This window comes from Callospermophilus lateralis, chromosome 14 (assembly GCF_048772815.1).
Source record: "Callospermophilus lateralis isolate mCalLat2 chromosome 14, mCalLat2.hap1, whole genome shotgun sequence".
In the NCBI taxonomy this organism is placed as follows: domain Eukaryota; kingdom Metazoa; phylum Chordata; class Mammalia; order Rodentia; family Sciuridae; genus Callospermophilus; species Callospermophilus lateralis.
The window spans coordinates 17928330-17941966 of record NC_135318.1 but is presented as its reverse complement, the minus strand read 5'-3'; the positions used below and the strand labels follow the sequence as shown (position 1 = coordinate 17941966).

General features: G+C 34.4%; 1 protein-coding gene across 5 annotated transcripts in view; it reads left to right on the top strand.

Moving 5' to 3' along the window:
• Positions 1 to 13637, top strand: part of Itsn2 (intersectin 2) — a 128888-nt gene that overhangs the window by 53565 nt on the left and 61686 nt on the right. For 4 of the 5 annotated variants that reach the window (XM_076833698.2, XM_077105211.1, XM_076833697.2 and 1 more), the window contains exons 16-17: positions 4766 to 4905; positions 6100 to 6180. In XM_076833698.2, coding sequence (XP_076689813.2) covers positions 4766 to 4905; positions 6100 to 6180 — 221 coding nt within the window. The remainder of the gene's footprint in view (positions 1 to 4765; positions 4906 to 6099; positions 6181 to 13637) is intronic. The other variant, XM_076833699.2, reaches the window with a different exon arrangement.

The following is a 13637-nucleotide window of genomic DNA, read 5'->3' as shown; positions in this document are numbered from 1 at the left end:
CTGAGGATCCCAGTTGAGAGGTAAAGTGCTCCTTGGTTCAATCCTTTGTACCATAGTAATAATAATAACAACAGCAGCAGCAACAACTATATTAGTCTCCTACTGTGTCCCTCTATGGATATTCCAAAGGTAGTACAAGCCTCCCCTCTTGAACTGTGCAGTGAAAGAAATATATCATCAACATCATTGTTGTTGTTGTTTGTGCTGTGAATGCAGCAATGTTTACTGTATTTTATTTGGAACCTGGTAGAACTACTCTTCTCTGTGGAATATGATCCATTCAGCTTTATTTATCCATACTCCAGTTAAAAATACGAAGCTTTTGTTTGGGAGTTAAATAGTGCCCTGTATCCTTTTGATTCTTCTCTTCATAACAGTTACTATTTATGATTACTGACCATTTATCAGATACTGTGCTAGGCAGTTTTCATGCATTATTTTTTTAATCTGTGCAACAACCCTGTAATATAGTAATTCCTATTGTGCAGTGCAAGAAAACTCAGCTTCAGAGAGACTAAAGAGTTAATCAAGATTGTTTAGTGGTATTACTCAAATTCATGTCCATCTGACTCTACAGTCACTATACTATCACATTGTCTTCCACTGATCTAATGTAGTGTTCATATACAATTAAATTTGGTATTAAAACATGCATTTTTAGTGATGCCCATTGTTATGAACAAAGAAGAAATATTTAGCTATAAAATTTTACTGATAGACATAAAACATTTCTGAATAAAAAGAGACATTTTATGTTCATGAATGAACTCGCTCAGTGCAGAAGTACTATGCCAGTTCTCTCCTAATTCACCCATACATTCAGTTCTGTTCAGGTTTCTTTAAATGAAATTTGGCAAGATACTTCACAGACTCACTTAAAAAAAATTATAGAAGATTGAGAAAGACTTGGGGAAAACAAAACAAAACAAAACAAAACCATGGACAAACTGGGTGTAGTGGTGCACGCCTCTAATCCCAACAACTCAGGAGGCTTAGGCAGGAGGGTCCAAGTTTGAGACTAGCCTTAGCAACTTAGAAAGAACCTTTTAAAATACAAAAGGGCTTGGCATGTAGCTTGTAGGACAGCACACCCCTGAATTTAATCCCTACTACCATCAAAAAAAAAAAGGGGGGGGGCTGGGGATGTGACTCAAGCGGTAGCGTGCTCGCCTGGCATGCATGCGGCCCGGGTTCGATCCTCAGCACCACGTACAAACAAAGATGTTGTGTCCGCCGATAACTAAAAAATAAATATTAAAATAATATTTAAAAAAAAAAAAAAGAACTGGACTTGTAGCTCAGAGGTAGAGTTCTTGCCTTGGATGTGTGATTCTCGGTGTTTAAGCCTCAGTACCAACAAAAAAACCTTCTTTACAGCAAAGGAAAAAATCAAGAGCATGAAGAGAGTCTACAGAATGGGAGAAAATTTTTACCACCTGTACTTCAGATAAGGCATTAATTTCTATGATATACAAAGAACTTAAAAAAAAAAAAACACCAGGGCTGGGGCTGTAGCTCAGTGGCAGAGCATTTGCTTAGCATGTATGAGGCACTGGGTTCTATCCTCAGCACCACATAAAAAAATAAATAAAATAAAGGCATTCTGTTCATCTACAACTATTTAAAAAAAAAAACCAAATAAAACAATAAATCAGTAAATGGGCAAAGGGACTAAACAGACACTTCTCAAAAGAAGTAATATGGTCAACAAATACATGAAAAAATATTTAACATCTCTAGCAATTAGAGAAATGGAAACTAAAACTACACTGAGATTTCATCTCACTCTAGTCAGAATGACAGTTATCAAGAGGCTGGGGATCGTGGCTCAGTGGGAGAGCACTTGCCTGGTATGTGTGAGGCACAGGGTTCAACTCTCAGCACTGCATATAAATAAATAAAGATCCATTAACAACTAAAAAAAAAAAAAAGGAGAGAACACAAGTCACAATAAATGTGAGTGAAGATGTGGAAGAAAAATTTAACTCATACATTGCTCATGGGACTACAAATTGCTGCAACCACTCTGGAAAGCAGTGTGGAGATTCCTTAGAAAACTTGGAATAGAACCATCATTTGACCCAGTTATTCAACTCCTTAGCATATACTCAAAAAAAAAAAAAAAAATCAGCATACTCCAGGGACCTCAATGTTGGTAGCAGCCCAATTCACAATAGTAATGTTTATAGCAGCTCAATTCACAATAGCAAATCTATGGAACCAACCTAGGTACCCTTCAACAGATGAGTGGATAAAGAAAATATGGTATTTATACCCCAATAGAATATTACTCAGCCATAAAAAAGAATGAAATGATGGCATTTGCTGGTAAGTGGATGAAACTGGAGTCTGTCATGCTAAGTGAAATAAGCTAGTCCCCCCAAAACAAATGCTAAATGTTCTCTCGGATATGTGGATGCTAACCACATCCCCCCATGGTGGGGGAAGAATAGAAGTCCATTGGATTAGACAAAGGGGAATGAAGGGAAGGGAGGGGGATAAAAAATGAAAGACAGTGGAATGAATCTGACATAACTTTCCTATGTACATATGTAAACACACCACAGTGAATCTCACCATCATGTATATCCATAAGACTGGGGTCCTAATTAGAATAAGATGTACTCCATGCTTGTATAGTTTTTTCAAAGTGCACTCTACTGTCATGTGTAACTAGAAAGAACCAATAAAAAAATTTAAAAACCAGTAATAAAAATGGGCAATAGATACTTGTAAAGATGCTCTATGTTATAAATAATGGGGAAATGAAATCAAAACTACATTAAACTGTTATTATTATAATGGATGTTATCTTAAGAAATGACTGAAGAAAAGGGAACCCTTGTACTCTGTTGTTGGAAAAGTAAATTGGTGCAGCCATTTTGAAAAATAGGAAATTCCTCAAAAAATTAAAAAGAGAATGGCCATGTGACCCAGCAGCCTCACTTCTGAGTATATGTTTGAAGGAAATAAAAATCACTGTTTCAAGGAGATGTCTGTATTCTCATGTTCACTGCAGCATTATTCACCACAGCCAAGATATGGAAACAACTTATATGTCCATCCACAGATAAATGGATAAGGAAAATGTGATGTGCACCAGTACACACACACCTCACATAAACCATGGAATATTATTCAGCTGTGAAAAAAGAAAATCCTCCCATTTGTGACACACATGAGTGCCCTTGGATGATATTATGCTAAGTGAAATAAGCTAGGCCTGGAAAGACAAAGACTGCATGATCTCACATGTGGAATTTAAAAATGTTGAACTCAGAAAAAGAGTAGAAAGGTGGTTATCAGGGTCAGAGAGTAGGGAAGATATTGGTCAAAGGGTACACACAATTAAAGATGAATAAAGTTCTGGAGACCTAACATAGTATGATGACTAGCTAATAATAATGTATTATATACTTAAAGTTTGCTAGGGAAGTAGACTTTAGTGCTCTTTCTAAAAGAAAAGGTAACTATAGATGGATAGTAACCCTGGATATGATGTGATGGATATGTTAATTTGCTGCACTGAAGTAATCATTTCACTATCAAAGCATCATATTGTATACTTTAAATATAGACAGTAAATTTTTTTAACATTAATGTGTTTATCCTTTTGCAGAGCAATTCTTTACTATCTAGTCTTATAAAAGACTTAGACATGTGCATTAAAATGTGTACAGGGGTATTTATTGCAGCATTTTAATGTAATGGTAGAAAATTAAAAACAATCTAAATGATAATTGAAAAAGGAGATGGTTGCATTAAAGAGGGAATGGCCATAATGTAGACCACGATGGAGTAGTTTTAAAGACTATTAGATCTGTATGTCCTGCTTGATGATATAACTTAAAAACAAGTTGCAGAGTAGTGTAAACAATATATTCCTACTAAAACCCATGGAACCAGGCGTGATGGTGTATACTTATAATCCCATGTTACTCAGGAGGTTGAGGCAGAAGAGGGCTGGGTACCCCTGGGTATAATCCCTTGTATGTCCAAAAAAAGATTGACTGTGCACATATGTAAGAATAAGTGCTTACAAAGGGAATAAGCTGGGCTTTGAGCTGAAGGAAGACTTTTAGCTTTTTACTCTAATGCTTCATTTGATTTAAATTATACTTGATTTCTATATTTTAATACAGTTTAAAAATATACATTTGAATAGTAATTTTTAATATAATTGACATTATAGATTTGTCCCTGGTTTCTCCATCCTTGTGTGAGCATGTAAAAAAATCATATAAAATAGAGACCCCTGTTCTTACCTCCTAAAATAATGTTACTAAATAATCCAGTTGGTAATATGTATTGAGTCCTTGCTGTGAATATTCCCCAGTTCTTGGGAACCTTATGAATAAATAGAAAGCTATTTTAGCAAAACATGTTATTAATTGAGTAATCAGTGTAGTCTGGAAACTGTGCTTGGGTTTTATTTCCATCACCACATTTAATGAGATGGATGGTGTGATGCCCATCGAGTAGAGAAAGGTCTGAGGACCAGATTGGTGAAACACTTATCCAGAGTAGAGCTTCACTTCAGTTCCTGGTCTTTTTGAGTACAAAACCAACGCTTGGTACCCATTTCCTCTGAGGATCTTCTCAGTATGTGATCTGGGAAGAAATGACCACTGAGTGTTTTCTCCTTCACTAGTCACATAATATGGGTACATCCTATGTATTTCTAAGTTAGCCAGGTAGTAAATGACATACTGGTAACAACATAGGAAATTCTACCAAATGTAACTGTCTGATGTTTGTATTTCAGATTCAGGGATCAGTTTACTTCATAAAAAATCTTTAGAAAAGGAAGAATTATGCCAAAGACTTAAAGAACAATTAGATGCTCTTGAAAAAGAAACTGCATCTAAACTTTCAGAAATGGATTCATTTAATAATCAATTGAAGGTATTTGTCCTCTATTATATTCATTTTGAGGTAGCTGCCTTCTCACCTTCCTTATTTTGATTGAATAGAATGAATAGCTAAAGCTGTTATTGCTATATGTTATTGCTATTATGTCATTTCATAATTTATGTTATGATTTTCAACTATACCAGAATTGCAAGATCGTTTTTAATGTTCTCTAAAATGTTACATTGTATCATAACAAATATGTCATTTACCATATTATTTACCAGTTTTTGATGACTTTGTTGTCTTTTTGTTGGCATCTATACATGTCAAGAACAATTACCTTTGTCAGTATTACAAAACTGTTGTCAGTCAAGATGATCTCATGCAATGTTCTAAAATGGAAAATATGGAAACTTTAAAAGATAGTTCTGGTATACATTTTGATTAGGATCCCAGTCTTGTGGTTGGATTAAAAAAATAGTTCTGGTGGTAGCGGCTCTTTTAACATGCTAAATTATTATTATTTTTTGTTAAAGTATAATTTGATTATCCTTTATGAAATAATGCAATGATCAAGCAGAATCTAGCACTTTTGCATGAAAAGTTAAATTCTTTATAGCCAGAAGAATGAGAAGTTATACTCCATTTTATGTATGATGTGTCAAAAATGTATTCTATTGTCACATATAACTAATTAGAACAAATTAAAAAAAGGAGTTAAATTCCTTATTCATTGTTCAATGGTAGAGCAGATGTTCAAAGAACACTGAGTGCTTATCTTTCTGTGTAATGTTAGTTGTATATGAAGCCATATCTATGAAAAAGAGATAATAGAAGCTAAAAACCAGACTTTTAGCACAAAATTCAAATTTGGAAATAGTCTTAGTTATTATTTTGTTAACTGGGCATAAAGTTTTCAGAGCATAAAGTATATAGCATAAAAGTTATTTCTTTGTGTGGTTTTTATCTTGCTGACTTTATTTAAAATAACATTAACACTAATTATGGAGTAAACAACATGATAAAGAAAACACCATGGTGGCTTCAGTTAAGAAGGAGAAACTTGAGGTGAATAATGTTAATAATGTACTTTACACAGCATATCCTATATAACAATTTTTAAAGAAAATAAAATAACTTGTCATTGATGGTCAAACACACCAGCCAAGTTATCTTCCCTACGTTTTTAATTTTTTTTTAATTTGTACATAGTTTAACTGGCTTTTTGTCTGCCTTATCTTACAGTGTGGGAATATGGATGACTCTGTTCTTCAGTGCCTTTTGTCTCTGCTAAGCTGTCTCAACAACCTCTTCCTCTTACTTAAGGTTATTTTCTAATATCTAGCTCCCTTTTTTTTTTTAGTTACATTACTATTTTCTTTTTTCTTTTTAACTAGACTATTCTTTGCCTTTAAGTATCTTTGTTTGAAATAACATACAATAAAGAATTTTTCTTTCTGCTTGCTTGAATATCTTTCTGCTGTCTTACTGCCTGTTTGAGTCTAATGCCAGAAATCAGGAAGATTACACACAGTTACCTTTCTCATGAGGAGCCAACTGGTTCTCCTGCATCATCCCCAGGAGTGGGACTAACTCATGGGATGATTACTAATTCAACTCAAAGGAAAACAAGGGAATGTGAGATTAAATCACTTTCTCCATATCACTGAGAACCATTGTTTAAACTTATACCTTCTGAAATCTAGGGTATAGTTATATGTATAGACTAGGCTGCATCCTACTTCTACTATAAGTAAAAGTTTTAAAGAACCACTAATATGGGGCAGTTTTACTTAGGTCTAGTTACCAGGCTTCATATTTAGATATGCTTGGACTCTAGCTAAAAATATTTGAATTATTTATGTAAGTTATTTGCTTTCCCATGTATAACACAACAGAGTATTGAAAATACTCAATAAATTCTTCTTTAACATGATTTAAAGAAAGGTGCTTTATTTATGTTTACCACTTGTTTACCCTAGTATATTTTGACTGCACATTCTACTTGGTACTAAATGGGTGGAAACAGGCAGTTGCACATATATTATGCAGTGAAAACCAGAACATTGTAATATAGCTGATTTGTTACCTGAGCAAAGGTAGGGCACTTTGGAAAGTTGGCAGTAGCATCGGCCCCATTTATTAGCCTTTATGTTTATAGCATGACTGGCCAGATTATCTGGTTTTCGAATTTTTGCTACAGATTGCACAGAAACTTAAACCTGAGTTTTTCTGTAAATTGAGATACAATGATGATTTGTGGACTGTGTTTACTCACATAGTCTGATTCTTTCAGTTTGCATTTGATTCTCTACAGGCCAGCAGATTTTTCTTGTCTCTTGTTTTACTTTCTTCCTTTTGCTTCCTGCCTTCTAGTCTTTTACTGCTTATTGTTAATTTCATCAGAGGCAATTTAGGAAAATACAAGGATGAAAATATTCTGTCAGAGTGATCAGGAGATTTGACTGTGTTATCATAGAAAGCAAGAAAAGAGGTCTTCTGTAGTCATTGTAAAATGATACAGAGTGATCAGAGAGCAGTATTGAAAAGTATCTGTTGACTGTCAACAAGGAGGCTTTGAAGACCTTGCTGAAAGTGCCATTTCAGTTGAGTGATAAGCAGAATGTGGATTGCAGTGGATGGGGAATGAATGGAAGCAGAAGAAGGATTAAGTGAGTAGGAACAACTCTGAGGAGCAGGAGGAGAGCATGGAGTGAACAGAGAACTGGAGGGAGTTGGTGGTGGAGGTTCGGGGGGAGCTTTAAAGAAAGACTTGAGAGGAAAGGAGGGAAAGGGAGATGGAGATTGAAGTTAAAAAGTGGTGATAATTGAAAGAGCATGGTCCCTGAGGAAGTAGATATAGAATCCAGAGCATAGATTAAAAGAATATCTAAAGTATTTTCAGTGTTGCATACAGGAGAAAGATATATATGAATGCAACTAAACTCACTGGTGGAGAGTAGAAAATTGACAGATTCAGGATTTAAAGTTAGAAGTGAATTGTACCATCACAAAACGTGTCTGGGTGAGTGAGGAAATGGAATAACACCTTAGACCTGAATAAGGGGGGTATAGATACAACAAGTGTTGCTGATTTGAGATGGACAGCTGAGGGACTTCTGGTCTGATGGCTTGATGAAGCAGGGGTTTAGCTGATAGTGAAGAGAATGATGGAAAGTGAAAGATGTTTCAGGAAAGAGAATTAGGCATAAATTAGACATATAGAGTGAGGGTGGTGCAGGCTTGATAGAGAAAACAGTAAGTGTTTTGAGCTATGTTAGTTGCCTCTTTGAAGTTGAAGGTCACACCTAATTGTATGATTTTTCTCTGTTAATGTTCAGCTGCTAAGATATAAGCACAGAGAAATCTGATGAAGTGGGTTTGGAATTTTAATAGACATGGGCCAACAGGAAGGGACAAGGGAATCACAGATCTTAACATAAGAATTATGATAAAAGATGAACTCTGAAATATGAACCAGATATGATAGGAAGGGAGTACTGAAGAAGAGAAAATGATGGGGTCAACAGAATGGAGGTCTCAAGTTAAAAATTTGTTTAAATGTCTATACCAGGTATAAGAAAAGATCAAAGGCTAAGAACTTATGCTTGAGAAATGGGGTGTTTATCAGTGGTAGTTCTGTTTCTGATGGTGATAAGACTTGGAGTATACTAATGAGAATGGTAGATTAAATGGAATAAAAAAGGTCATTGGTGAAGAGATAGCCTCATAATTGAAGATTGGGCCAGGGGGGTAGGGGACTGCTGAGGATGGAACCCAAGCTTCACACATCCTAGGCAAGTGCTCTATCACTGAGCTACACTGCCAGCCCTAAAGTTGAGGTTTTGATTGAGTCATCTATCTATGTGTATATCAGATTTAAGAGAATAGTGAGGATGAGTGAATGAGGATCAGTGACCAGGTGATCAATAGGTGACAATAAAAACGAAGGGAGAGAGTGATATTGCTGGATAGTATGAGTCTCAGAAAAGCATCTAGTTTATAAGAGTCTAGGAATGGCAGTGAACCAGCAAGGAAAATGCTACAGTTTTTCCCTGGCCCTAATGTGAATAGAGTGTGAGAGATCAGCTAAGAAGGTAAGGAAATTTCCATTCAGAGAAGATGTGTTCATATGAGATCCCCTGGTCACAAAGAGCAAGTTCCAGGAGAGTGAAACTGTTGGGGAGATTATGTGTGAGGAATTGAGTCAGATCATGGGATAAACAGAGATGTGACTAAGAATGACAAGAGGGTTTTGGAGAAGATAAGTACTTTGTTCTAATGCTGTGTTTCTTTCTGACAGTTGAGCATCTGGAGTGATTGATTTTCCTTTAGGCTAATTGTAGTGAAACAGAAGTATAACATTTAAAAATATTTATCTTAGAAAGTTATGTTTTACTTATTGACCGTGAAATATATATATACAGAATCAGTAATAATTTTTACTCTTTTAATCAAGTGATACCAAGACACATAGCAAAACCAGTAGATTCAAAAGTGAAACATTGAACAGGCCATTATTCATTAAGAAAATTGAGGGGCTTGGGTTGTGGTTTGGTGGCAAAGTGCTTGCCTAGCATGTTTGAGGCATGGGGTTCAATCCTCAGCACTACATAAAAATAAATGAATAAAATAAGAAAAAAAGAACATTTTTTAAAAAAAGAAAGGGGCTGGGGCTGTAGCTCAGTGGCAGAGCTCTTGCCTAGCACACGTGAGGAACTGGGTTTGATCCTCAGCATGACATAAAAATAAACAAATAAAATAAAGGCATTCTGTCCATATACAACTATAAAAATTTTTTATAAGAAGAAAATTGACATGTTCAGTAGTTAGCAGTCAAATGCAAAGAAAAAATGCTGGCCTAGAAATCTGAAAAAATGAGTTCTAGTCCTATCCATGCCATTGGCTAGTTGTGTATCCTCCAAATTTTGCTTTCTTCATTTATAAAACAAAACTCACTCCTCTTCCCTGTCTTTTTTGCAGGGTCTTATGATAATTAAAGGAAATAGCACACACAGAAGTGCTTTGTGAACTCTTATGTGCTGTACAAGTAGGTTTGTTATTCATTCAGGAAGAAGCTGTCCAGAATCTCCAAAATACCTTTAGTGTATTGGCAAGTCATCACTGCTGACTTTGTGTAAAAATGACTGGGAAAAAGCTTTGCCTTAGGGAATAGAATCTGTCAACATCAGAATTGCAGCTTCTTACAGTGGGCTAAGTCTTCTCCTATGCTCCCAAGGATATGGGATAACCTATGTTAGTTACATCACTCCAGGTGGCAGATGAAATTTTGATTTACGCAGGTAACAATAAGACTAGTTTGGGAATGAGGAACACTAGTCCTTTGGATTGTAAATTAAAACTTAAATGAAGAATGTGCATTAGATGTTACAGAAAAGATTTCCCAAACTCATAATGTAGTAATTAAGGAAGTATTTCCTTTCTTCCTTCACAGATTTTTAGGTTTGCCTTTGGAACCTCTTTTCTCCAAAATGGGACATAATAGGAGGAAGTGAGAGCCTAAAGAACTGCTGGATAGAAATAGAAACATAGAAACATAGAAAAATAGAAACATGGTTTCTAAAGCACAGCCTCTTAACCATTTTTATGCCATGGACTCTTTAGCAGTTTAGCAAAATTCTAGACCATTTGTCGAAATAATATTTTAAATGCATAAAATGAAATAGGTAGGATTGTTTTTTAAATTACAATTCATAAAATATTTTAAAAAACATTTTGATACATTTATATATATATATATATATATATGTGCTTCTATATTAATAAATAACAAGATCTAGTGTTAGATATACCATTTTTGAGTCAAAAAATGTGTATGTATCAAGTTATCTATGAAATAAAAATCTGATTTTTTTGGTGAAAAATGTCACAAATGCAAGTAGTACTACTGTAGTAAGTTGCTTATATTTGAACTAGAAGAAAATCTATATTTCAGGAAAAAAAATGGTGAAAGTTAAGATTAATTTGTGTTCAGTTCATGGACCTAAATTTTGTTTAAAAAAATTAATACCATAAAAACTAAGTAAATCAATCTAATCAAGTGATCAAATGTAATATTATCAAAGTGGGACAAACCAGTGTTGTGTTTCTCCTAATGGTGCAATATATCTGAGAAATCAACATTACTTCAATGCTACTTTTGCCAGAAATATATGAGTCCAAGTGTGAGGAAATGGAGAAACCACATTTTGGTTTGTTCTGTTAAACAGCTGATTAGCCCAACCATACTCTAAAGATGAGAATCTTGTAAAATGTGGAAAAACTCTTCCAGAGTAAAGGAAGCTAAAGAGCCGTGCTAGGAGGAGGTGAAGAAGATGTGATAGCTAAGTGCAGTGTATGATCCTGGATTGAATCATGGATTTTTTTTTTTAAAGTCATTACCAAGGCAGATATTTACAGTTAGGGAAATTTTTTAATATGAACTCTATATTAAATATGTCATGTTTAGTTTCTTTAGTTTGGTACTTGCATTCACATTGTAGATATGTAGGAAAATGAAGAATTTAGGGTGAAAGCAATCAGTGTCCACAATTTAGTTAATTTTCTGTAGTTTTGAAAATTATTAAAAATAAAAAGAGAAATTTTTGAGTTAGGAAATACTCTCAAGTGTTTGTGAAACCTATAGAAGTATATTATAAAGATATAAAGGTAATGGGTAAATTAGCCAAGGGCAAATAACAGTGTTGAGAAATGGAAAAGAGACAGAATGTAAATGAGCTGATTCTTCATATTTCATATCAAGAATAAATAACTTTTTCTAATTCACTAATCAAGTTATACTAACAATAGCAAGTATTTATTAATGGATTTCTCAGTGGTGGCACTATTCTAATATTAATTTATTTTATCTTAACCCTGTCACAGAGGTACTGTTCTTATTCACATTTTACATAGGAGCTAATTAAGAAAAAGAAGTCAGTCTGCTCAATGTCACACAAACTAGTAAATGGCAGAGCCAAAATTCAATCCAGATAGTTAAGGTGTTACCTTAAGTGGTTATATTAGAGGAGAAAAGTGTTCTACTTAAACTAGAAAAAGAATAGCATGATATCAATAAATAAACCAAAGAAAGTAGAAGTAAATTAATGAAATAGAAAACAAAGACATTTAATACAGAGAATCAAGAAAGCTAAAATTTGATCCTTTAAAAGACTAATAAGATGGGGCTAGGGTTGTGACTCAGCAGTAGAGCTCTCACCTAGTACATGCGAGGCACTGGGTTCAATCCTCACCACCAAATAAATTAATAAAATAAAGGTATTATATCAACTACAACTAAAAAAAAAATTTAAAAAAGAATAATAAGATTAACAAATCTTTGGAAAGACCAGATTAAAAAAGAAAAAGCAGAGTAAAGAAAATTAGGAGTAGAAAGGAGATATAACTACATATACTACAAACACTAAAAGATAAGATAGTATGACACAATTTTACATACAAATACGAAAACTTAGGTGAAATGAGCAAGTTATAATTTTCCAGAAGTGACTCAAGAAGAAGCAAAATATCTAAATATTTCTGTCTATATTTAACATTTTAAATCTGTAGTTGAAAATGTTCCTTAAAAAAAGTATCCAGATCCAGTGATTTTACTAAAGGCAAGTGATTCCACTTATATGTAGCTGTTTCAGACTACAGTTGTTTAGTTGTTTACACTTGTTTAAACTTAATATTCTCCTTATTTATGATTTCAACCAGTAATAATAGCTAATATTTTTGAGAATTTAACTATGAGTCCTTTGCCGTTGTAAGCACTTTACATGTATTAACTCATTGCATCCTCACAACTCTGTGAGGCATGTACAGATGAGGACATTCTAATAGACTCATGCTTCTTATCACTAAACTACATTGCTTATCCATAGATTGTAGCCACTACATTTTTTGCTTTTTGATAGAATTCAGGGAAAAGTGCAACAAATAAAAACTGAAGCTGAGCACTGTGGAAACTTTGCTGTGGGTGCATTATTTATATTATTGACTAAAGTTGCAAGTATTTTTGCTCATACGTTTTGGATGAAGCCTCTGGACACAACATATACTTAGATTTACCATTTTAATCAAGTTGAAGGGGCTGACCTATAAAATAGTTTATTTCTGGAACAAAAAGAATCTTGTTTGGTTTTGGTTTGGAGTTTTGTTATTATGCATTGGTAGATACCAAAAACATTTTTTACCACAACATTATACCTAAATATTGTCTTGGTCCCACTTTCACTATGAAGTTTCTTTTGATTACTTTTAGGTTTTTTGTTTGTTTTCTCTTTCCTCCAACCTTCTTGTTCTTCTTTCTTGTTATGGATTTTGTAAATTCCAAGCAAAAGAAATTCAGTTCAAAATGGATAAGCTAGCAAGTGATTATTGAAAGAATATCAGGATGACTGAATTGTTAAAAGAGCTGCTGGACAGGGGCAATTCTAGTACACTGAGCAGTGGAATTGAAGAATCCGTGTCCCTTATTCCCCTTCTCTCCGCTTTCATCTCTGGTCTTTTCTTTTTATATACATTAACTTAATTCCTGCCACTCATGGGTTTGCTTGGTAATCAAACATGTCCAGCTGTATTTTATCTCAGCTTAATGAGCCCAGAGAAAGGAAAGATTCTGGCCCCACTTGGTCCTTTAGACCAATCATTTTGTGCAGGGAGGTGAGGTACGGTGGTCATTTAGAAAAGAGTAAATGATTGACCCTGGGTAGGAATGGGAAGACAGATCTGCCAAAATACATGGGTGGGGAGGGCAAGGAGATCAGCTTCCCAAAGGA